This window comes from Sciurus vulgaris (assembly GCF_902686455.1).
Source record: "Sciurus vulgaris genome assembly, chromosome: 5".
Taxonomy (NCBI): Eukaryota; Metazoa; Chordata; class Mammalia; order Rodentia; family Sciuridae; genus Sciurus; species Sciurus vulgaris.
The window spans coordinates 78,083,905-78,107,474 of record NC_136465.1 but is presented as its reverse complement, the minus strand read 5'-3'; the positions used below and the strand labels follow the sequence as shown (position 1 = coordinate 78,107,474).

At 36.8% G+C, this 23,570-nt stretch overlaps 2 protein-coding genes across 2 annotated transcripts; one reads left to right on the top strand and one right to left on the bottom strand.

Annotated features, from left to right (window-relative positions):
- Positions 1 to 3,900: 3,900 nt before the first annotated feature.
- On the bottom strand, positions 3,901 to 5,661 carry LOC306662840 (eukaryotic peptide chain release factor subunit 1-like). Its single transcript, XM_079143006.1, has one exon. It carries the CDS (start codon positions 5,633 to 5,635, stop codon positions 4,421 to 4,423), a length of 1,215 nt encoding a protein of 404 aa, XP_078999132.1. The 5' UTR covers positions 5,636 to 5,661; the 3' UTR covers positions 3,901 to 4,420.
- Positions 5,662 to 5,701: 40 nt separating this feature from the next.
- Positions 5,702 to 22,174, top strand: CLEC2A (C-type lectin domain family 2 member A; the record flags this gene model as incomplete). Its single annotated transcript, XM_079141755.1, is given in 8 exon segments — positions 5,702 to 5,747; positions 5,837 to 5,967; positions 16,225 to 16,305; positions 16,311 to 16,355; positions 18,420 to 18,422; positions 18,424 to 18,524; positions 21,587 to 21,615; positions 21,618 to 22,174. Coding segments are annotated over 8 exon segments (516 nt in total). The 3' UTR covers positions 21,698 to 22,174.
- Between the last annotated feature and the right edge of the window lie 1,396 nt (positions 22,175 to 23,570).

Sequence of the window (23,570 nt, the reverse complement as noted above, 5' to 3'; positions counted from 1 at the left end):
GAAGTCTAGTCCTAAGCCGACATGTTGAAGATCTGGACCTACTTTTTCTTCTATAATCTGCAGGGTCTCTGGTCTGATTCCGAGGTCCTTAATCCATTTTGAGTTTAGTTTCGTGCATGGTGAGAGATATGGGTTTAGTTTCATTCTGTTGCATATGGATTTCCAATTTTCCCAGCACCATTTGTTGCAGAAGCTATCTTTTCTCCATTGCATATTTTTGGCACCTTTGTCTAGTATGAGAAAATTGTATTTATTTGGGTTTGTGTCCGTGTCCTCTATTCTGTACCATTGATCTACCTTTCTATTTTGGTACCAATACCATGCCGTTTTTGTTACTATTGCTTTGTAGTAGAGTTGAAGATCTGGTATTGCAATACCCCCTGTTTCACTCTTCCTGCTAAGGATTGCTTTAGCTATTCTGGGTTTCTTATTCTTCCAGATGAATTTCATAATTGCTTTCTCTATTTCTGTAAGGTACATCATTGGGATTTTAATTGGAATTGCATTGAATTTGTACAGCACTTTAGGTAGTATGGCCATTTTGACAATATTAATTCTTCCTATCCAAGAACATGGAAGATCTTTCCATCTTCTAAGGTGTTCTTTAATTTCTTTCTTTAGTGTTGTATAGTTCTCATTGTAGAGGTCTTTTACCTCTTTTGTGGGATTGATTCCCAAGTATTTTATTATTTTCGAGGCTATTGTGAATGGGGTAGTTTTCCTAATTTCTCTTTCTGAAGATTCATCACTTATGTATAAAAATGCATTGGATTTATGAGCATTGATCTTGTAACCTGCTACTTTACTGAATTCACTTATGAGTTCTAAGAGTTTTCTGGTGGAATTTCCAGATTCCTCTAAATATATAATCATGTCATCAGCGAACAGGGATAGTTTGAGTTCTTCTTTTCCAATTCGCATCCCTTTAATTTCTTTGGTTTGTCTAATTGCTCTGGCTAGAGTCTCAAGAACGATGTTGAATAGAAGTGGTGAAAGAGGGCATCCCTGCCTTGTTCCAGTTTTTAGGGGGAATGCTTTCAGTTTTTCACCATTTAGAATGATATTAGCCATGGGCTTAGCATAAATGGCCTTTACAATGTTAAGGAATGTTCCCACTATCCCTATTTTTTCTAGTGTTTTGAGCATGAAGGGGTGCTGTATTTTATCAAATGCTTTTTCTGCATCTATCAAAATAATCATGTGATTCTTGACTTTAAGTCTATTGATATGGTGAATTACATTTATTGATTTCCTGATGTTGAACCAACCTTGCATCCCTGGGATGAAACCCACTTGATCATGGTGCACTATCTTTTTAGTACTGAAATAGAAGAAGTCATCAAAAGCCTACCAACTTAGAAAAGTCCGGGACCAGATGGGTTCTCAGCCGAATTCTACAAAACCTTTAAAGAAGAGCTCATTCCAATACTTCTCAAAGTATTCCATAAAATAGAAGAGGAGGGAACCCTCCCAAACTCATTCTATGAAGCCAATATCACACTGATACCAAAACCTGACAGAGACTCATTAAGGAAAGAAAATTTCAGACCAATATCCTTAATGAACATCGACGCAAAAATTCTCAATAAAATTTTAGCAAATCGCATACAAAAACCTATTAAAAAGATAGTGCACTAATTGTCCCTCTTATTTTCAGGTCATCTTTCTCCCATCATAGCTTCAATATATGAGAGAAAATATACAATACCTATCTTCCTTAACTAATTTCACCTAACATAATCTCCAGTTCCATCCATTGTCTTGCAAACAACATTTCCTTCTTTATGGCTGAACAATACTCCATTGAGTGTGTGTGTGTGTGTGTATGTGTGTGTGTGTGTATACATACACAATGGTTTTAATCCATTCATCTGTTGATAGGCACCTAGTTTGTTTTCATATTGATGATTTTGTAAACAGGGCTACAACAAACTTGAGTATGCAGGTATCCATTTTGTATACTGACTTCCCCCCCACCTGTTCCCCTTACCTCATTTCCCTTTCTCTACACAACTCAATGTTCCTCCATGCTTCCCCTCCCACCACGCCCCCCAGTTATGTATCAGCATCCATTTATCAGAGATTGGTTTTTCGGGATTGGATTATTTCACTTAGCATGATATTCTCCAACTGCATCCATTTACCTGCAAATGCCATAATTTTATTCTACTTTATTTATTTATTTATTTTTTTTTTATATTCTTAAATATGGTTTAATACTCTTCTCCATTTCTGTACATCACAACACCAAGATTTCGCTGCTTAGATCTCTCTGCAGAGGCTATAGAGAATGCAAAGGCTACGGTTTTCACCCCCTCTTATTTATGTGTTTGCATGTGTAAGTGTAATACATACCAGTATATATTGATACACACATCAATATATAATGCAATATATATCACTGAAGAGAACACATTGATTAAAGAAATATAAAAATTTGGCATCATTTCCAAACTTAAATAGTAAAAATAAAAACTACAAAAGGAGCTGCATACCCTAAATGTATCATGTGAAACAACAAGCATATTCAAAAATGTAAATTTACATCCAATTTCTCTGGTCTTGTCATATCACATTAGACCCATTTACAATGGCAAAACCCTAAGGTACTGCTGTGAAGAGAGCATGTTTACTTGCTCTTGGGTGTTCTGCAAACAAACAGCAGAGCCCAAAGCAAGAAGCCTGTTCCGGTGAAGCCTCCCACATCGGTGAACACCAAAGAATTGACTCTTATCACTGGGGGTTGAGACATCAGGTTACACATTGACAGACAAGTTATTTGGACCTCAGAGTACAGTGTGAGAACCAGAAGCTTTACATTTAAGACATACTCCCTTCATTCAAGTGAAACAGGATTATTGGAACGATAGGCAGGTCTGTAACCTGGGAACAAAGAGTTGGTTAAGACCAATAAAGCTACGAGTGACTGAATCAAGTCAGTGAAGAACAGCAGTCAGGCACTAAGTGTTGAAAGTACCCAATTTGAAAACCAAATGCACCCCACTACCCTAGTCAGTGTGGGAGTTATACCAATTGACTTTAAAAACCTTTGGTCCTTCAAAGTCCATTCGGTATACTTTTTTTCATTGCTAGAACTGGGCACATCCTATACACTTTTTGTTCACTGTCACCACCTCGAGTACACCATGACCTTGCATCAGTTGGGTTCAAGTCCACCTTACAGCCCAGCTGTGAAGCATAAGCTTCAGGTTTTCAGGCCAACTTTTAGATCCAACATGGTTTAGTCCATCGTGCCAGAAGCTGTGTCCCATCCCCTCCCGCCCCTGCCCTTCCCACCCTCCTCCCATAATTTCTCATCTGAGAGGTGCTTGTAAGTCCCACATTTGAAACAGATGCTCCAACCCCACCAGGGGTTTATAATAACATGCACAGTCATACATGTCTTATCTGTTGTTCCTGTGAAAAATCTTGCAGTTCATTAAAAAAAAAAAAAATCAAAACATTCACATAATCTCATGCCACCCAACACAAGGAAACACGACCACCTCCCTTTTTTATCAAGGATAGACCCAAGCAAAATAAAATAATCTCTAAATTTCTTTGCTTCCACTAAAATTGTATGTTTTATTTCTCCCAATCCCAGCAATAGCACAGAAGCCCCATCATATCCATCCCAAACTGATTTCTAGTAGGCTAAGGGGACCTTTGTTAAAGCAAGTGATACAAAGGGCTCCCAAACGCTGGGCACAAATGCGTCTGCCAAAGAGATGAAAGTAAACAGTGCACTGGCCTCAATGCTTCATGAGTCAGTTTGACTTTACAATGCAATCTGCATCCTTGAAACTGACAGTCTGGGGAGTGGGTGTGAGGGAGTAAGGTTGAAACTGCCTCCTACTAGCTCACCCTTTCAACATTAAACAGAGACCAAGAAAGAAATGGTTCCAACATTTCACCACATGTATTTCTTCTTATGCAGTCTAAGCTGAGAATGCCATGTAAATGGGTCACTGCGAAATGCAGCAATTTAATTTTTCTCCAATCAAAATAAGAAACAAACCAGTATGATCTCACTTTTATTAACTTTTGAAGGTTTACAGCAGTTAAGGTATTTTTGCTTCTATGTATGAAGGTTAAAAAAATCATTTTTTTTTTCATAAAATACAAGAGCAACCAATTCCACCATCGAGTAAAAGTAAAAACTGGGATTCTTTTTTAAATTAGTCCGAAGTGGCATTTAGGAACTTAGTTGTAGGCTGCTGCGCTGACACCATGACAAACCAATGTACAGGGTTGGGTCTGGTTTTGTTTCGGTTTTCTTTTCAGTATCCAATGCTCATGGATTAAGTTCTGGAAATGTTCCAATTGTAAGGCAGGGATCTGTTTGGATTCCACCACGGGTATGCTCCTTGGGTTGGATGCTGGAGGGTGAGGCACATTTTGCCGGACCCATGTCGACTACCTAGTAGTCATCAAGGTCAAAAAATTCATCGTCTCCTCCTTGGTATTCCATTCCCTGGAAATCTACTCGGTACCGCAAGATACCTCCAATTCCACCAAATCCTTTCACAAATTGGGATCCTTCTTGTGACTTATCTGTGACAATTTCCAATGTAGCTCCAAATTTTTTATAGTTATTAGCAAACCATTCCAAGAGGGGCATGCTCTCAATCAGCTCATGTTCCTGTCCTGTCTCTTTGTCTGTGAAATGAGATTTATCCTTCTCTTGTTCTGGAGTTAAATAGAGAATTTTCTCCTCTTCTGTGCCTTGGCAATGAAGAACGTATCTCATTATATCCAGATTTTCATAGACTATTCGAATCTCTACAGCACCCATTTCCAAAGCCTTTAGTGTATCTTCAACACCAAAGCAGTACTTGCCCGTGTCCTGACTAATTTCATCAAAGTATCGTCCTATTAATTTCTTCTCTTGAATGAATTTCACGTTGGAGAGGACTTCAGTAGATAACTCAATAGCTTGGTTGAATCCATTTTCACCACCATAGGATATATCAACTAATTTTAAAACTTTTGATTGCAACCTCTGATCAAACATATCAGATTGACTTAGTTCAGTTTTAAAGTCAGCTGATCCAGCTAAAACGAGACCAGCCACATTCACTTTGTCCCCAGAAATAAACAGCTGCACAGCAGTCTCTGCTACTTTCCGAACATAGTTATGTCGTTTTTCCATTCTTAAACGGGCAAAACGCAAGGCTGACTGACCTCCTCTACCATGTTTCTTTGGGAGATCCACAGTGAATTTGTGCAAGACTTCTCTTGTGTTTCCTTGGAGTGTGCCAAAAAGTGCACCACTGCCATCTATTACAATAAAGCCAAATTTGCTGTCATCTGAAAGTAGTGCTGTAAGAGCCTCTGTGTGGAATTTGTTGTCACACAAATACAATGATGTATTAATTGGTTTGAAAGGTTCAAAATCAATGTTGACTTTCTTTTCCTTTCCTTCTTCTGTTACAATTGTTCCACAGTAAACAACCAGACCATTTGGAGGTACTTTGTTATAAAGTCTGAGTCTTTGTTGTACAGATGTAATGGCTCCCAGGACTGAAAGGCGGTTTACTCGTGACTTAATGTTAGATGCAGTTCCAAACTCATCTGCTAACATTTTTGCCACTCGTGAAATCTGGTTTTTGGGAGGAATGATCAATGATATCATGCTGGTGCCATTGCCAGAGGTCCAGAAGGCGGGAGTTGGCTAGTGCCGGGTTCTCCTCATCCGGCCATGCGGCGCGGGGGCGGCCATCCTGAGGGGTCCGGGATCCAAGAGGGCACGCGGGGGGGGGGGGGGGGGGGGGGCGGACGCGGCGCTCACCCGCGGGCCGCCTCCAAGCTCTTAATGAGCTTTTTGATCTTCCAGATCTCCACGTTCCTGTCGGCAGCACTGGGGTCGTCCGCCATCTTCTCGCCTCCTCCTCCCTAAAGGCCCAGTCCTGGGCCGCAGCAGCTGCTCCTCCCCGGCGGCGGCTCCGCGGCGGCGGCGGCTCTGACGTAGGACACCGGCTCCCTCTCTCCAGGCAGCTGCATGTGTTGCAATCCGCTCACATGGGGCCTGTGATATCACTTCCTCCGCCAGGGGCGGAGTGGAAGGCCTTATTCTACTTTATGACTGAGTGATATTCCATTGTGTATATATGCCACATTTTATTTATCCATTCATCTGTTGAACAACATCTAGATGGGTCCCACAATCTAGCTATTGTGAATTGAGCTGCTATAAATATTGATGTGACTGCATCACTGTAGTATGCTGATTTTAAGTCCTTTGAGTATAAACCAAGGAATGGGAAAAAGGTACACTTATACGTTGCTGGTGGGATGGTAAATTGATGCAGCCAGTCTGAAAAGCAGTGTGGAGATTCCTCAGAAAACTTGGAATGAACCCACCATTTGACCCAGCAATATATTCTTTAGATAATATAGTCATTCCGACTGGGTTGAAGTAGACTCTCAGTGAAGTTTTTATTTGCATTTCCCTGATAATTAAAGATATTGAGCATTCTTTCATTTATCTATTGATTATTTGTACTTCTTTTGAGAGGTATTTTTTCAGATCATTTGCGCATTTATTGTTTGGATTACTTTTTCTTTCCTCACTAACTTTTTTGAGTTCTTTATATATTTTGGATATTCCTCTATCATAGTAATATCTAGCATAAATTTTCTCCCGTTCTACAGGCTGTCTCTTCACTCTGTTTATGTTTTCTTTACTGTGTAAACATAATTCAATATAATCCCATTGGCCAATTTTTGCCTTTGTTTCCTGAACTACTGCAGTGCTTCTCAGGAAATTGTTGCCTATGCTAAAATCTTAAAGCGTTTCCCCTAATTTTCTTCTAGTAGTTTCAAAGTTTCAGATCTCACATTAAGATCTTTGATTCATTTTGGGTTGATTTTTGTATAGGGTGAGAGATATCTAGTTTTAATCTTCTACACCTGGTTGTCCAGTTTTCCCAGCACCATTTGTTGAAGAAGCTATTTGTCTCCAACATGTTTTTGGCACTTTCATCAAGAATCAGATGGCTGAAGATGGGTGGGTTTGCAACTGGGTTCTCTAGTCTATTCCATTTGTCTACATGTCTGTTTTATGCAAATCCTGTGCTGTTCTTGTAGCTATGACTTGATAGTATATTTTGAAATCAGTTATTGTACCTCCAGCATTTCTTTTTTTGCTCAAAATTGTTTTGGCTGTTTTATATCTTTTGTGCTTCCAAATGAATTTTAGGATTTTCTTTCTAGTTCTGTGAAGAATGTCATTGCAGTTGTATGGGGATTGCACTGAGTCTGTACATCACTTTTGGTAGTATGGTTATTTTAGCAACATTAACCCTGTCTTTCTGTGAACATGGGAGAGACTTCCCATCTCCTAGTATTTCCTTTAATTTGTTTCTTCAGGGTTTTATACTTTTCATTGTAGACCTCTTTCACTTCCTTGGTTAGGTTTATTCCTAGTTGTGTTATTTTTATGTGATGCTATTATGAATGAGAATGCTTTTCCTGATTTATTTCTCATCAAGTGCATTATCGGTATATAGGGAAGTTAATGATTTTTGATGTTAATTTTATATCCTACTATTCTGCTGAATTTATTTTTATCAGTTCTAAGAGGTTTTTTTGTGAGTGTTTAGGTTTTTCTAAGTGTAGAATCCTAACATTTTCAAACAGGGATAATTTGACTTCCTCCTTTCCTGTTTGTATATCTTTTATTTCTTTCTTTTGCCTGATTGATCTGGCTAACATGCCAAATACTGTATTGAATAGGAGTGGTGAGAGTGGATTCCATTTTCTTGTTTCTGGTTTTAGAAGAAATGTTTTCACTCTTCCTTATTCAGTATAATATTGGCTATGAGTTTTTCATATACAACCTTTATTATGTTGTGTTGTGATTCTTCTATGCCCTGTCTCTGCAATTGAGGCAATCATGGGACTTTTATCCTTAATTCCATTTTTGTTCTATATTATGTTCATTCATTTGAGTATATTGTAGCCTTTTTACATTCCTGGAATGAAGACAACCTGATCATGATGTACAATCTTTTAAATGTGTTGTTGAATTTCATTTCCAAGTATTTTATTCATCAAGGATTTTGGCCTATAATTTTGTGGTTGTTGTTGTTGTTGTGTTGTTATCTGGTTTTGGTAGCAGGATAATACTGGCTTTGTCGAATGACTTTGAAAGAATTCTTTTACTTTCTACTTTATGGACTTATTTGAGTAGCATTGGCATTAGTTGTTCCTTAAAGACTGTCAAAATTCAACAATAAATCTGTCCAGTTCTAGGCTTTTCTTTGTTGGAAAACTTTTTATTACTTCTTTTTTCTCATTGCCTGTTATTGCTCAGTTTAGGCTTTTTTTTTTTTTTTCCTGTCCTATTTATTCAGTTTTGGAAGATCATAGTTTCCAGAAATTTTCCATTTCTTCTGAATTTTCCAATTTATTGGAATATTTTTTGAAACATTCCCTAATGAGCCTATGGAGTTCAGTGATATTTGTTATAATACATAATTTTTGCTCTAATGTTTTTTATTTGGTTCTTCTCTGTTTTATTTGGTCAGTTTGGCTGAGGTTTTATCCAAGTTGTTTATCTTTTCAATGAATCAACTCTTTGTTTATTGATACTTTATATTGTTTTTTGAGTTTCTATTTCATTTATTTCTGTTCTGATTTTAATTATTTCTTTTCTTCTACTCGTTTTGGGTTTCATTTGTTCTTGTTTTTCCAAAACTTTCAGACACATTAGGTTATTTATTTGAGATTCTTTCTCTCTCTCTCGCTCTCTGTCTCTCTCTCTCTTTCTCCTTTGTTTTAAAGTAAGCATTTGTAGTTATAAACTTACCTCTTAGTATTGCTTTTGTTGTATCCTATAGGTTCTACTACATTGCATTTCCATTTTCATTTGGTTCTATCAATCTTTCAATTGCTATCTGATTTATTCAGTGACCCACTGTCAAAAGTGTATTGTTTAACCTCTATTCATTTGTATAATTTCTATGTTTTTCTTGTAATTGATGTCTAGTTTCAATCTGTTATGCTCTGATAAAATATAAGAAATTGGGCTGGGGTTGTGGCTCAGTGGTAGAGTGCGTGCCTGGCATGTGTGGGGCCCTGTGTTCAATTCTCAGCACCACATATAAATAAATGAATAAAATAAAAGATCCATTGACAACTAAAAAAAAAAAAGATATAAGAAATTATTTCAATTTTTAAAATATTTACCAAAACTTGCTTTATGGCCCAAAATACGATCTAGTTTGGAAAAAGTTCCATGAGCTGAGGAAGAGAATGTGTATTTTGCAGCTATGGAGGGAGTGGACTATTGGAATATTCTGGAGATGTTTGCTAAGTCCTTTGGATCTGTAGTATAACGTAATTCTGATGTTTCCATGTTGATTTTTTTGGGGGGATCTGAATGATTTATCTATTGGTAAGAGTGGGGCATTGAAGTCACCCACTACTCTTGTTTTGGGGTCTATTTCTCCCTTTATTTCCCATACTGCTTGTTTTATAAAATGGCGTACTTCAATGTTTGGTGCATATATGTTTACAAATCCATCTTCTTGATGAATTGCTTGCTTTAATAATATGTAGTAACTTTCTTTTTATCTTCTGACTGATTTTTGGCTTAAAATAATTGTGTAGGATATGAGTGTAGTTATTGCTGCTTACTTTCAGATTCCATTTGCTTGAATATCATTTTCTATCCTTTCACTCTCAGTCTATGTATGTCTTTGCTAGTGAGGAAGGCTTTGTAAAAAGCAAGAGATTTTTTTTCTTTTTTCTTTTTGCTCTTGCTTTGTAATCTAATCAGTCAGTCTGTGTCTTTTTTAATTGGAGACCTAAGTCCTTTTAAATTCAGAGTTACTCCTGAAAGTTTATACTACTTTCTGTCATTTTGTTTTTCTTCTGGTCATTTCAATAATCTGTATTTGTTTCTTTTTTCCTTATTCATTTTATAGGTTTGATGGTTTCCTTGGTTAATAATATTTGATTATTTTCTTATCCTCATTTGATTATCTATTCTTCTAAAGTGATTTTTTTCCTATATTCTTATGATTCTGTTTATCATGTTTCCCTTTCTGAATGTAGGATTCCTTTAAGTATTTTCTTTAATGCTGTTTAGTAATATCAACTCATTTAGTCTATGTCTATCTTGAAAGGTCTTTCTTCCTTCTATTCTGAAGGATAACTTTGATGGGTATAGTAATCTAGATTGGCAGTTATTTTCTTTCAGAGATTGAAATACATCATTCCATGCTCTCTTGGCTTTGACAGTTCCTTCTCAGAAATATCCTTATATTCTGATAGGTTTAATTTTATATGTGATTAACACTTCTCTTTTGCAGGCTTTAATATTCTTTGTTCTGTACTTTTGGCATTTTAATACTTTGTGAATAGATTCTTTTCTAGCCATATATAATTGAGGCTATAGATAGCCATATCTTTCCTAATATTTGGACATTGTTCTTCTTTTACTTACCTGAATAAGGTTTCTATGTTTTCAGTCTGTACCTTAACTCTCTTGTCTATTACTATCAGTCATAGATTTGGCCTTTTAATGATGTCTCATAGATATTATATGTCTTTTTCTTTCTTGTTATATTTTCTTTATTACTGTCTGAAAGACATAATTCATAAAACTTATCTTCAAACCTTGATATTCCTTCTTCTGCTTGATCTAATCTATTAATGTGGGTTTCAGCTGAGTTTTTAATTTTATCTACTGACCTTTTCATTTTGGAATTTTTTGTTTCATTCTTTCTCAGAATCTCTCTTTATTGATTTCTCTTTCACTTCCTGAATTGTCTTCCTCATTCATTCAGTTTTTTATTTGAACCCGGTTTGAATTCACTATCATTTTTCATCTATTTTGAATTCTTTGTCCAGCATTTCAACCACTTCAATATCTTTAGAGTTAGTTACTAGAGTAACAAACTTTTAGAGTCTAGTTCCCTTGTTTTTTTCCACATTTATTGTGTTTCATATTTATATGTATTAACCTTTGTATCTTCTGAGATATCTATGTTGAGATTTGTTCATATATTGGTATAGACATCTTCTCTCTTTTTATTTGAGGTCCTTTTTAGGGTAAGGCCTTTTGACAATATGTCCTAGAATATTGGATTGTGCTGTAGTGCTAAGTTTAATTCTAACTGGACTTCATGGTGTAATTTTTCTATTGCTTCTTTGGCCGCAATTAGTGCATTTCAACATAGTGTATATTATTGCAGAACCTGAGGGTCCCAATTTTCTGAAACTCTCACTGCAGTGGAGTTCCTCTGGAAGATCAGGCAGTTGCATTATAGATAGCAGAGTATATAGACTATCTCCTCTGTAACTACTCCTCCATTCTTGTCATTAATGTGTGGTCTGAAAGGGCATGGGAGTAACAAATACCAAGTTCCCTAGTAGGTGAGCTGTTTACAATCTTTGTGTTGGTCTTTCTACTCTTGCTATAAAGGTTAATTTTTAGAACAGGCCTTCAGCCTTCTTCTCTTGCCCCCTACCGATGTCTAAATGTGGCCAGTTGTTGGCTGGTCTTTTATCTCCCCTATTCTTTAAGTTGAGATAGCCACAAGGTAAGAACAGGGATGGGGCATGGGCGGAGTACAGTGCAATTTCCCTGACTTGGACTGGGAGTAAATTCAGTGGCAGAGTAATTACCCAGCATGCTCAAAGCATCTGGCTCAATTTCCACCATTGTGTAAAAAGAGGAAAACAAGTAACAATAATCACAACAAAGAAAACAGACAAGTTACAGAAATAAATTAAAAACTAAGTAAAAACTACAACATTTGGAATACCAAAAACTACAGAAATTGCAAAGGCAGAAATGATATAGAATAAACTAAAAAGTTAAGAAATGATAAATATAACATTAAAAGACGAAAAAGCTGAAGAAAATTTTGAAAATTCAAAAAGAGAAAAAAAGCAGGAAAAAGTTAGAAAGCACAATAATAAAATATTTAAAATAAATAAAATAAATATTAAAGGAAGAGAGTGTGAAGAAAAAGTATATATACAAAACAGCAAATAATGAAAAGAAAACCTTGCTAAAAAACAAAAGTATTGTTTCTGACAAAGTGGCGACTCATGTGGCCAAGAGTTGGTGTTCCCTACCTATGCTGATCAGAATTTCTTTGTGTCCTATTAGGCTGTACTCCCCTTAGGGAGCAAAAGCTGGGTATTATTTATTCTTTCATTCTTATTTTGTATTGCTTAACAAACAACCAGTGGAAGTAGTTTGGGACTAGAGCCAGTTGGAATAGATCTCAACTGCCCTGCTTAACAATACAAGCTAGCAAAGTTCCAGAAATTTACTCTGAAAAGATTAGCTCAAGGAATCCCAGGGTTAGGCTGACACCAGGGAATGTGTCAAAGTCTGTGTCTGGTGCCCATTGTGAAACCCACATGGAAGGAAAGGCAAGTAACCACACTAGGAAGAAGGAATCCAGCAGGCCTCGTACAATCCATAGCACCTGTCTCTGACCTTCTAAGAGCCAGCTCCTACTGTAATCATGTTTGCCTGCTCAGTCCCAGGAACTGCTTCAGCTCCTCACCCAGTCTGTCCATCCTAAAGGAGAAGCAAGTTCTGCTTCATTTCATGTCCCTCACTGGTTTCCCACTACATATATTTTTCAATGGGTTTGTTTCAGTGGCACTCCTTGGCGCTAAACTGGGTCTCAAGGTAGACGTGCACTGGAACGGTGTAGGAATGTTCACTGTGGATTCCCAGGGATAGGAAAATGCAAAGGCTTTTGTTTTGCACAACAGCAAGCTCAGATGTGACCTTCCCAAAATGGCTTATTTTTACAGCACTATGAGCATAGGTTAGGAACTACAGAGAACATCTCAGTGCCAGCCTGTTATGCATATCCCAGATCCAGTCCTCCTGTCTGCACTGTGTTGAATTCTGGACTAGCTGTGCTTACTGGGTCTCCCTTTATCTCTGTGATTCTTGCCCTTTGCCATGCTGCCACAAGTGTGGCACTGTACCTCTTTCTCATCTTCTCTTTTTTTAAAAAATTTGTTTTTAGTTATACATGATAGTAGAATATATTTTGACATATCATACATACATGGAGTATAACATTTCATTCCTGTGGTTGTACATGATGTGGAGTTATGCTGGTCACATATTCATATATAAACATAGGAAAGTTACATCCAATTCATACTACTTTCTTTCTCACTCCCTTCCCCCTTCCCTTCCCTCCACTCTGCCCTGTCCAATCCAATGAACACCTCCCCATGCCTATTTTGAGTAAGCATCTGCATAACACAGAGAATATTCAGTTTTTGGTTTTTGGGGATTGGCTTATTTCACTTAACATGATTGTCTCCATTTACTGGCAAAAGTCATAATTTCATTCTTCTTTATGGTTAATATTCCATTGTGTATATGTACTACATTTTCTTCATGCGTTCATCTGTTGAAGGGTTTCTAGGTTGGTTCCATAGCTTAGCTATTGTGAACTGAGCTGCTACAAACATCCATGTGGCTGTGTCACTATAGTATGCTGATTTTAAGACCTTTGGTTATATACTGAGGAGTGGAAAAATTGGGTCAAATGGTGATTCTATTCCAAGTTTTCTGAGGAACCTCCATATTGCTTTCAAGAGTGGTTGCACCAATTTGCAATCCCACCAGCAATGTATGAATGTACCTTTTCCCCACATCCTTCCAGACATTTGTTGTCACTAGTATTCTATATAATTGCCCTTCTGACTGGAATGAAATGGAATCTCTGAGCAGTATTAATTTGCATTTCTCTATTCTAGTGATGTTGATTATTTTTTCATGCATTTGTTGACCAATCATATTTCTTCTGTGAAGTGTCTGTTTGGTTCCTTAGACTATTTATTGATTGGATTATTTGTTTGTGTGTGTGTGTGTGTATGTGTGTGTGTTAAATTTTTTGAATTCTTTATATATCCTGGAGATTAGTGCTCTCTCTGAGGTGAAAGTGGCAAAGATTTACTCCCATTCTGTAGGCTCTCTCTTCACATTCTTGATTGTTTCCTTTGCTGTGAAGAAACTTAGTTTGATACCATCCCATTTATTGATTCTTGATTTTACTTCTTGCCCTTTGGAAGTCTTGTTGAGGAATTTGTTTCCTAAGCCAACATGATGGAGAGTCAAGCATACTGTTTCTTCTAGTAGGTACAGGGTCTCTGGTCTAATGCCTAGGTCCTTGATCCAGTTTGAGCTGTATTTTGTGCAGGGTGAGAGACAGGGGTTAAGTTTCATTCTGCTGAAGGATTTCCAGTTTTTTCAGATCCATTTGTGAATGAGGTTATTTTTTTTCTCCAATGCATGTTTATGAAACCTCTGTCCTGTATGAGATAACTGTATTTATGTGAGCCTGTCTCTGTGTCTTCTATTCTGTACCATTGGTCTATACATCTGTTTTGGTGTCAATACCATGCCATTTTTATTACTATAGCCCCATAGTATAATTTAAGGTCTGGTATTGTCTCACCTTCTCTTCTACTATCCAGAGTCTGGATTGCTCCAAGCCTCTGTATGTCCACTATTACACTTCAGCATTTTTCCATAGTCATGCACCTCAATAAATAGTTGCTTTCTAATTATTTTGATTCCAATATGAGGAGATGCAAGCAAGTTCTGGTTGCTTCTGATTTGCCATTTTGACAACTATTGCTTAATTTAATTCAAGTTTTATCATATTCTTTGCATTTCTCAGAAAAAAAATAATGCTTTCAACTGAAGTGTAGAATCATGTTCTTAACTGTATTATAGGAGTCCTTGGTCTTTGAGTAAAAATAATCTTAAATTCTCAGATGATCAACAGATAACAAAAGCAATACTTTTTTTCATTGAGAGTACTGTGAGTTAATGTTAAATACACTATGTCCTATTATTTATATTTAATTCTCACAAGATTGTAAGGGAGATATAATTATGAACTTCACTTAAAGATATAAAGACTAGAGTAAGTTGATTCTTGCACATAATAACTTCTAGAATCAGGATCAAAATCCCTGTTTAATGCTAATGCCTCATAAATTGTAACCACCTCCACAGCAATACCTACACAATATCATTTATTTGTTTTAATTTCTTTTAAATTAAGAGCTAGTTATATTACTTATAGCTGTTCTTCAAAATCTTTCTCCTCTCCTTCCTTCCTTCCTTCCTTCCTTCCTTCCTTCCTTCCTTCCTTCCTTCCTTCCTTCCTTCCTTCCTTCCTTCCTTCCTTCCTTCCTTCTCTCTTTAGGAGAAGCAAAAGTTTTCCTCTACTCTCTTGGGATTTTTCTGCTCAGCATGAGAATGTAGTTGACCTGGAGATAAATAGGAGAATAGCATCCAACTTTATATGAATTTCATGCAGCAGAGAAATTCTCATAAGAAAATGAAGACTCAAAGACTCAGAATTGAATGTGCATATTTAATTGGAAAAATTAGCAAACTGTGGACATATGATAAGGCAAAGGGATTTGGGGTACGGTAGAGAAGTGACCAGGAGATTTATTGTGGTTTGTTTATACAAATTTCCCTTTGCCTCAACTCTCCAATTCTTGATGGAAGAATGTTACTTTCCTTCTCGTATAGAAAGGACATTTTTTCATGTGGGATTTTCAGGTCCTGCTTCCATGAAAAAGAAGAAAGATCAGGACACTTCTTCTTGCATCTGCTGCTTTTCAGATACTTCAAAATAGTCAATATGCCACAGCAGCACAGTTCTGAGTGTCACCCTCTGAACTTCTTCACCATCATATGTTAAAGGGGGAAGAAGAAACAATGGCATCAGTGATCGGTTGCAAGATCTTCTCTTGGACCTGCAAGTTTGAAAAAAAAAAAAAGGTGGTAATATTCTTCTGAGTATTATAGGTTACACACACACACACACACACACACACACACACACACACACACACTGACTTGCAGAATCCAAAGTCAGATTTAATTCCTGCTCTATGGCCTAAGAGTTCTTAGAACCTGGTTTTCCATATGCTCTCTTTGCTAAATTTAGCACTTAAAATCAACTGTGCTAGTGCTCAGCAGTTCCGATTCTTGTTTTCCTTGTCATTCTCAAGAATGCTGATGTTCTTTCTGATGTCTGCATGCTCAAGTGTTCATTGATTAAACAGAGAGATAGAAGTAAAAAGTAAAAGTGATTCACTGCAGTGAGTGGAAACAGTTTTTGATTTATTTTTATCTGATAATTTCTTTTTTTTTTTTTTTCCCAGTAATATCAAAATGTCCTAAAACTGTGCCACGTGTAGCACAGGGACTGGATTAGAGTAGGAGAGACGTGTTTCTCTTTTTCTAATGATACCAGAAATTGGACAGCCAGTGATAGATACTGCAGATACAGAGGTCACAACTTGCTCAGATTGACACCCAAAGGAAAATGGTAAGAAAAAGGCAACCTTTTAAATAATTTCAAAGTTTATGTTTCTGTAAGGAGAGATTGAATACAATAACAGCTGATATTATGTGACAATCCATGTCAGACAGTGCTCTAAGCACAATCTCATAAAAACTCAGGTAATCTTCAGCCATGCTCATGTGCACACACACACAAGCTCACACCCACAGACACATGAGCTGGGACCAAATTGCAGGCAAATTGCCTAAGGAGGCCAGGTCTTAACATCAATGCCCACTGTGTATATAGATAAATGTCATTATTGAATGTTCTTAGATTGTAATATTACTTCTTACAAACTTTACATTTGCATTCAACCAAGAATATTCTGGAAATTTTTTGAAATTAAAAAAAGGATGTACCTCTTTAGAATTTAGGAATTTAGAAATGAGGATGTTAAGGAGATATGAGTACTTCCAGAAAGTGAACTAAGGAATGGAAGAGATGAGAGAAGGCAAAGCAGACAGACTAGGACTTCAGGGGCTCAGTGTTGGGGGCTGTGCCATGTTGACCGAGCCAGGGCAGCGCCTGATCACATCGGCAGCGAGGAGGTTAATTGACATAAGCACACTCAGGTGATTTATCGTCCATGCACACAATGTATGTGCATGTGTTCTCGAGCACTCCTAATTATGCCTGCTTGGACTTCTAGCGTCTGGCCTAATCTTTGCATAAAAGGCGTGACCCTACTCTCTGCCTCCTGGAGGTGATATAAGCGTAGGGGGAGCGAGACAGCGCAGCAGCTAGTAGGGAAAAGCGGCGGCAGCTAGCAAACACAGCAGCTAGTAAAAAGAAGAACACAGCAGCTAGCAGAAAGAAAAGACAGCAGAACGGCAGCTAGGAAGAAGAAGCGGCTAGCCGATAGAAGCAGTGAGTAGGGGCAGCGGCGGAAGGCAGATCGCAGAGCGGAGAACTGAGACGCATAACTAAAGCACCTTAGGTAGATGCACTCTTAGTTCACAGGATGCAGGACGCACCAGCAAGAAGCAGCAGAAAACTAAGAAGACATAGATATCTCTGAAAGCAAAGTCTCTCTTTCTCTCTCTCTCCTCTCAAAGCAAGTAAACCTCATTTCCTCTATCCTCTAGAAACAAACAAGAAAGAAAGCAGTGCACTAAAGAGAAAGATAGAAGTAGCTCAGTTTCCAGTCCACCACCCATAAGACCCGTGCAAATTGTTGCTGCAAGCGGTGACAAATATCCACGGATTTTGTACTGCAAAGAGCCAGCGACACTCAGAGTAAGTAAGGAAGAGATTGGTTGCTTTGTAAAGAAAAACTGACAAATACCATTAAGGTTCTATAGTAAGAAGATGATAGAGGATACCCTGAAACTCCCACTTAATGTCTCCCATAGTAATAAATCATATTTACCCAGAAGTTAGTTTGATCTCCGATTGTTTGAGAAAACATACAACAGGAATGGCATTCTTAGTGGGGTGGGGGTCTATCCAAAGTAGTTTGCCACTGAGTTTTCCTGTCTTAACAGTACTGACACTTTCCATTACTCCTTTCCTCTGCAGTCCTTCCTCTGTGAGTGGTGGAAGAGCACCCTTGCTTAAAACAAAACAGAAGCATTGTTTCCTGTCCTTCCTGAGGAACAAGCTGTACCAGTTCCTGTGCAAACCACTGAGAACCTGAGCTTGACATCCGGGTAGAGCAGTTCATGGTCTTTGTCATTCACCCAGTGACTAGAACAAACCAATGACTTAGGATTTTGAACTTGAAAGAAAAATGTCAGTTATGCTTTCCCCACAATTTCTGAAGAGACGGAAATTGCCTTTGAAGATAGAGACAGTGTAGCTTACAGAATTTCAATGACTTGATTAAAATATAACTTCTTAGACAAGTCTAACTGAAAGAGTGAAATAAAGAGTTCTGAAAATACTGTCTCAAAGGTCAATATCTGTACTATTTGTGGCTACAGGAAAATGAAGGCATGAGAATTTAGAATGGGAATTTTAAAGGGTAAAATGATTTGGTTGAGAGGCATGTTTCACAGTGTGCTCTAAAATATTAACTAATGGATGATACCTTGTGCTTTGTGAAAGGAATTTTTTGAAGAAATACACAGGAACTTCCATGCACTGGATTGGGCTGAGCAGGAAAGTGGGAAAGTCTTGGAAATGGACAAATGGTACCACATTCAATGCTGGGTAAGCTTCAAATTTAATAGGAAAGTTTTTATTATTGTGTTGTAGATAAATTTAAATCATTTGAATTGTGATATTAAAAATAAATCTTATTTTCTGTGTTAAAGAGACCTTCATATGAAAATATTTTCAGTCTCCAATCTGACATGTGCCTCTTCACAGATCTCATAGTTATTTCTAACTTATCCAGTGTCTACCATAAGCAATTTATTTATTTTGAAATTTAATTTAATTTAATTTAATTTAAAATTGAATTAAAATTAAACTGTTGTTTGTCTGGTTGTACATGAAGTAGAGTTGCACCATTTGTGTAATCATACATGTATAGGGTAATGATGTTTGTCTCATTCTGTTATTTTTTCCTTCCTCCAACCCCTGCCCAATCTTCTTTTTCTTCTATACAATCCATCCTTCCTCCATTCTTGCATCCCTCCCACCCCCCATTGCTTATCTCACTTAGCATTATATTCTCCAACTCCATCCATTTACCTGAAAATACCATAATTTTATTCTTCCTTATGGCTAATATTCCATTGTGTATATACACCACAGTTTCTTAATCCATTCATCAACTGAAGGGCATCAAGGTTGGTTCCACAGTCTGGCTATTGTGAATTGAGCAGCTATGAACATTGATGTGGCTGTATCTCTGTAGTATGCTGATTTTAAGTACTTTGGGTATAGGAGAGGAGAGGATAGCTGGGTCAAATGGTGGTTCCATTTCAAGTTTTCTAAGGAATCTCCACACTGCTTTCCCTAGTGGCTGCACTAATTTGCAACCACACCAGCAATGTGTGAGTGTACCTCTTTCCCCACATCCTCTCCAACACCTATTGTTGCTTGAATCCTTGATAATCGTCATTCTAATTGAGGTGAGATGGAACCTTAGGGTAGTTTTGATTTGCAATTCTGTTATTACTAGAGATGTTGAACATTTTTTCATATATCTGTTGATTGCTTGTAGATCTTCTTCTGTGAAATGTCTGCTCAATTCCTTAGCCCATTTATTTGATTGGGTTATTTGTATTTTTGGTGTAAAGATTTTGAGTTCTTTATAGATTCTGGAGAATAGTGCTCTTTGAAATGTGTGTGGCAAATATTTTCTCCCACTCTGAAGGCTCTCTCTTCACATTACTGATAGTTTCCTTTGTTGAGAAAAAGCTTTTTAGTTTGAATCTATCCCAATCAATTGATTCCTGCTTTTATTTCTTGTGCTTTGGGAGTCATGTTAAGGAAGTCTGAACCTAAACTGACATGATGAAGATTTGGACCTACTTTTTCTTCTATTAGGTACAGTGTCTCTGGTCTAATTCTGAGGTCCTTGATTCACTTTGAGTTGGCTTTAAATTAAATTTTATGTATTTTTAATTTCTGTAACAGTTTCTTGGGCAAAAGTTGCCTCCTCACATATATACCATTTTTCCTGATAACACGGGCTGTAAGACTCTTTTTTCAATCCATGTATTCCTGCCTAATCATTTCAGGGAGTGCTAGATAGAAAAGTGACAACCAGTAAGACAAATATTGAAATACACAAGCTAGGACACATCACACTTACTATAAAAATACTTGAATATCATCAGAGCCAATTAATACAAACTATGTTACATATGTTCTTGTGGTTTTACTCTGTATTTCAACAATATCAAATAAATATGAACCCTAATTTTTACTTTTAAAAAGTATATTCATTAAATGCATGCCTGAAAACTGCTTTTTTATCTAGAGAGATTTTGATTGAGCAAACATTCTTTTTCTGAATAGAAAGATGATAGATAACATGGAGGATGAAAGGAAAAGAAGGAAAGAAAAGGATAGAGAGAGGGGGGAGGGGAGGGGAGAGGAGAGAAGAGAAGAAAGAGGAGGAGAGGAGGGGAGGGGAGGGGAGGGGAGGGGAGAGGAGAGAAGAGGAGAGGAGAGGAGAGGGCCAAGCATGGCAGAGCACACTGTAGTTCCAACAACTTAGGAGGCTGAGGCAAGAGGATTGCAAGTTTGTGGCCGGCCTCAGCAATTTAGCAAGACCTTGTTTCAAAATAAAAAATTAATAGGACTAAGAATGTAGTTCACTGGTAAAGTGATCCTGGGTTCAATCCGCCAGTCCAAAAACAAACAAACAAACAAACAAAAACAAAGAAAAAAATGGACATAGACCTGTCATCATCTGTATGTCCACGTCTTCTCCACATTGTTCTAAAAAGAAGTATAGATTATAACTCCAGCAAATACCACGGTCTTATTTTCTTTTTATTTTTTTATTAAAAATATTTTTTATTTTTATAGACTGCATTTTGATTCATTGTACACAAATGGAGTACAACTTTTCATTTCTATGGTTGTACACAATGTAGATTCACACCATTCATGTAATCATACATACAGGGTAATACGGTCTGTTTCCTTCTACTATCTTTCTGTCCTCCACCCACTTTCACACCATTTTTCTCTATACCATCCACAGTTCCTTCATTCTTCTCTTCCCCCGGCTACCCTCGTTATATATTGTCATGCACTTACCAGAGAAAACATTCGGCCTTTGGTTTTGGGGGCTTGGCCTATTTCACTTAGCATGATATTTTCCAGCGTCATCCATTTACCAGCAATACCATAATTTCATTCTTCTTTATGGCTGGGTAATATCCCATTGTGTATACATACCACAGTTTCTTTATCCATTTGTCAATTGAAGGGCATGTAGGTTGATTGCAGAATCTAGCTATTGTGAATTGAGCTACTATGAACATTGATGTGGCTGCATCACTGTAGTATGCTGATTTTAAGTCCTTTGGGTATAAACCGAGGATTGAGATAGCTGGGTCAAATGGTGGGTCCATTCCAAGTTTTCTGAGGAATCTCCATACTGCTTTCCAGGGTGGCTGTACCAATTTGCAACTCCAAGCAATGAAGGACTTATTTTCTTTTATCAAACCAATTTTTGTGTAACATATATCAAGTAGTATATTTTCTGGGAATTTGGTGTTTTGTACAATGTTTCAAATCACTGTATTTTTAATTTTCTTCTTGATTATAGCTGTATATGACTCCCAAACTGAAAAATTTGTTTTCAGGTATGAAATAAGAAGAAATGGATTATTTGCATCCTGCATACTGATGGAGTTCATAGTTCCAGGGGATTAGTTGATATAACATGGATTTGCAGCAAATATAAATATTTGTAGAGCATAGAAAACTGGAAAATGACTATCTTACTTCTGAGATAAAGGAAACGACTAGTTAAGTAGAAGTTGTTTTGTATTTATTATGCTATGAATAGAGAGTTTTTTAAGAATTAAACAGAAGAAATCAAACTTCCTGAATGAAGAATAATATAGAGAACCTCATATATTCATGAAACATAAGTGCCCAAGATGTGCAAAATTCAAAAAAATTATGACTCTACTGTAGAATAGATCAGAACAAAGTAACAATGAATAATTGTTACTTTGATGAACTGTGACTACAATGATGGTTATGAAAGTCAGCCTGTATTGATAGACCAATCAAGAATTATAGGTTAAGAATTAAAGAAATTTATGAGCTCTCTACATGTAAATGTTAAAAAAATGCTAAACATAGTGACCTTGGCTTAAATGTTCCAAGACAGTCACCCATGAATGGACATTTATTTCAATAATATCCTAAAAATAAGGGAATACCTACCAGAAAAAATGCTGACTGTGTTGTCTTAGTCTGTTTGGTCTGCTATAACAAAATATTTTTATACTGGTAGGTTTATAAAGAATGCAAATTTTTTTCTTATAGTTGTGGAAGCTAGTAAGTCCAAGATCCAGGCATTCGGTTTCAATGACTGGTGAGGATTCCTTTTTTGTTTCAAAGATGGTATTGTCTTGATGTGTCCTCAAGGTTGAAGGGTCAAAGCAGCTCTGAAAACTCTGTAAGGGCACAATCCTGTTCATGAGGGCCCCACTCATGACTGAATCACTTCCCAATGGTATCACCTACAGATATCACAGTAGTGGCTAAATGTCAACAAATGAATTTTGTGGGGACACAAACATTCAGACCATGGTATCTATAAAGAATAATCACTGATAAATGACTGGGATTATATATTAAAATTGTGATACTTAGATTATAGAATATAAACTAGAATAATAGATATCAGAAGTGACCAAACAATAGATGAGTAAACAAATTGATCTTCCAAGTAAGAAAAAGTAAATAAGATGTGGTAATGACACATGCCTGGGTCATTCTCAAACTCAAATTCTGTAGGATATTAAAAAAAATCATATCAAAACTGCTTTATTACCTTGGTTTAAGTTTAATTTTCTGCCTAGGTAAATGTAATCTATAAATGCAAGAAGGAGTGTGAGTGTAGGCAACTAGAATAGAGAAGGTAGAGGAAAAGGAGCATCTAGGATACAGTGTAAATGCATAGGAACTCAGACAGCCCATCTCCCACTTTAATAGAGGCTGATTTCATGACTTAGTAACAGATAAAACCTACTTTCTGGATAAGTTCCACCTTTAAATATTTTTCCAGGCACTATCTGTTAATTTAAATGAAAGCAATCTTGGCAAATACCATCGTGTAATGAAGTGTGGGCATGTTACACCTGAGTATCATGTTGTTACCAAGAAAACTGGAAAAGTACTGGCTTTGTGAGTTAGTTTAATGTATTAAACTAATGAATTTGCTCAGTTTAAGTTTCAGTTTTACATAAGTCATAATAGCTTTTATTTTTCTTGTTGATTCATGGTTTACAAGTTAATTTTGTTAACTATTTAATGATTAAGAGTAACTAGTAACTTGTTTTCTTTCCCTCTTCTTTGATTCACAGTTATTAGTGCATAAATTTCTGATGGCTTAGAATAGACTAAACAATTGACAAAATTGAAGAATTGTTTTCCTATTTAAAATAAAACTAACAGAAGCAGAGAATAGAATGGTAGTTTTCAGGAATGAAGGAATGGAGAATAAGGAATTATTTCTTAAAGGGTAGAAAGTTTCAATTATGTAAAATGTAAGAATTCTAGAGATATGCTGTACAATCTGCAGTTCATAGTACAGTACTGTACACTTTAGCA

Bases quoted from the DNA above. Each gene is read 5' to 3' on its own strand.
- LOC306662840 (XM_079143006.1), bottom strand. From the start codon at position 5,635: ATGATATCATTGATCATTCCTCCCAAAAACCAGATTTCACGAGTGGCA.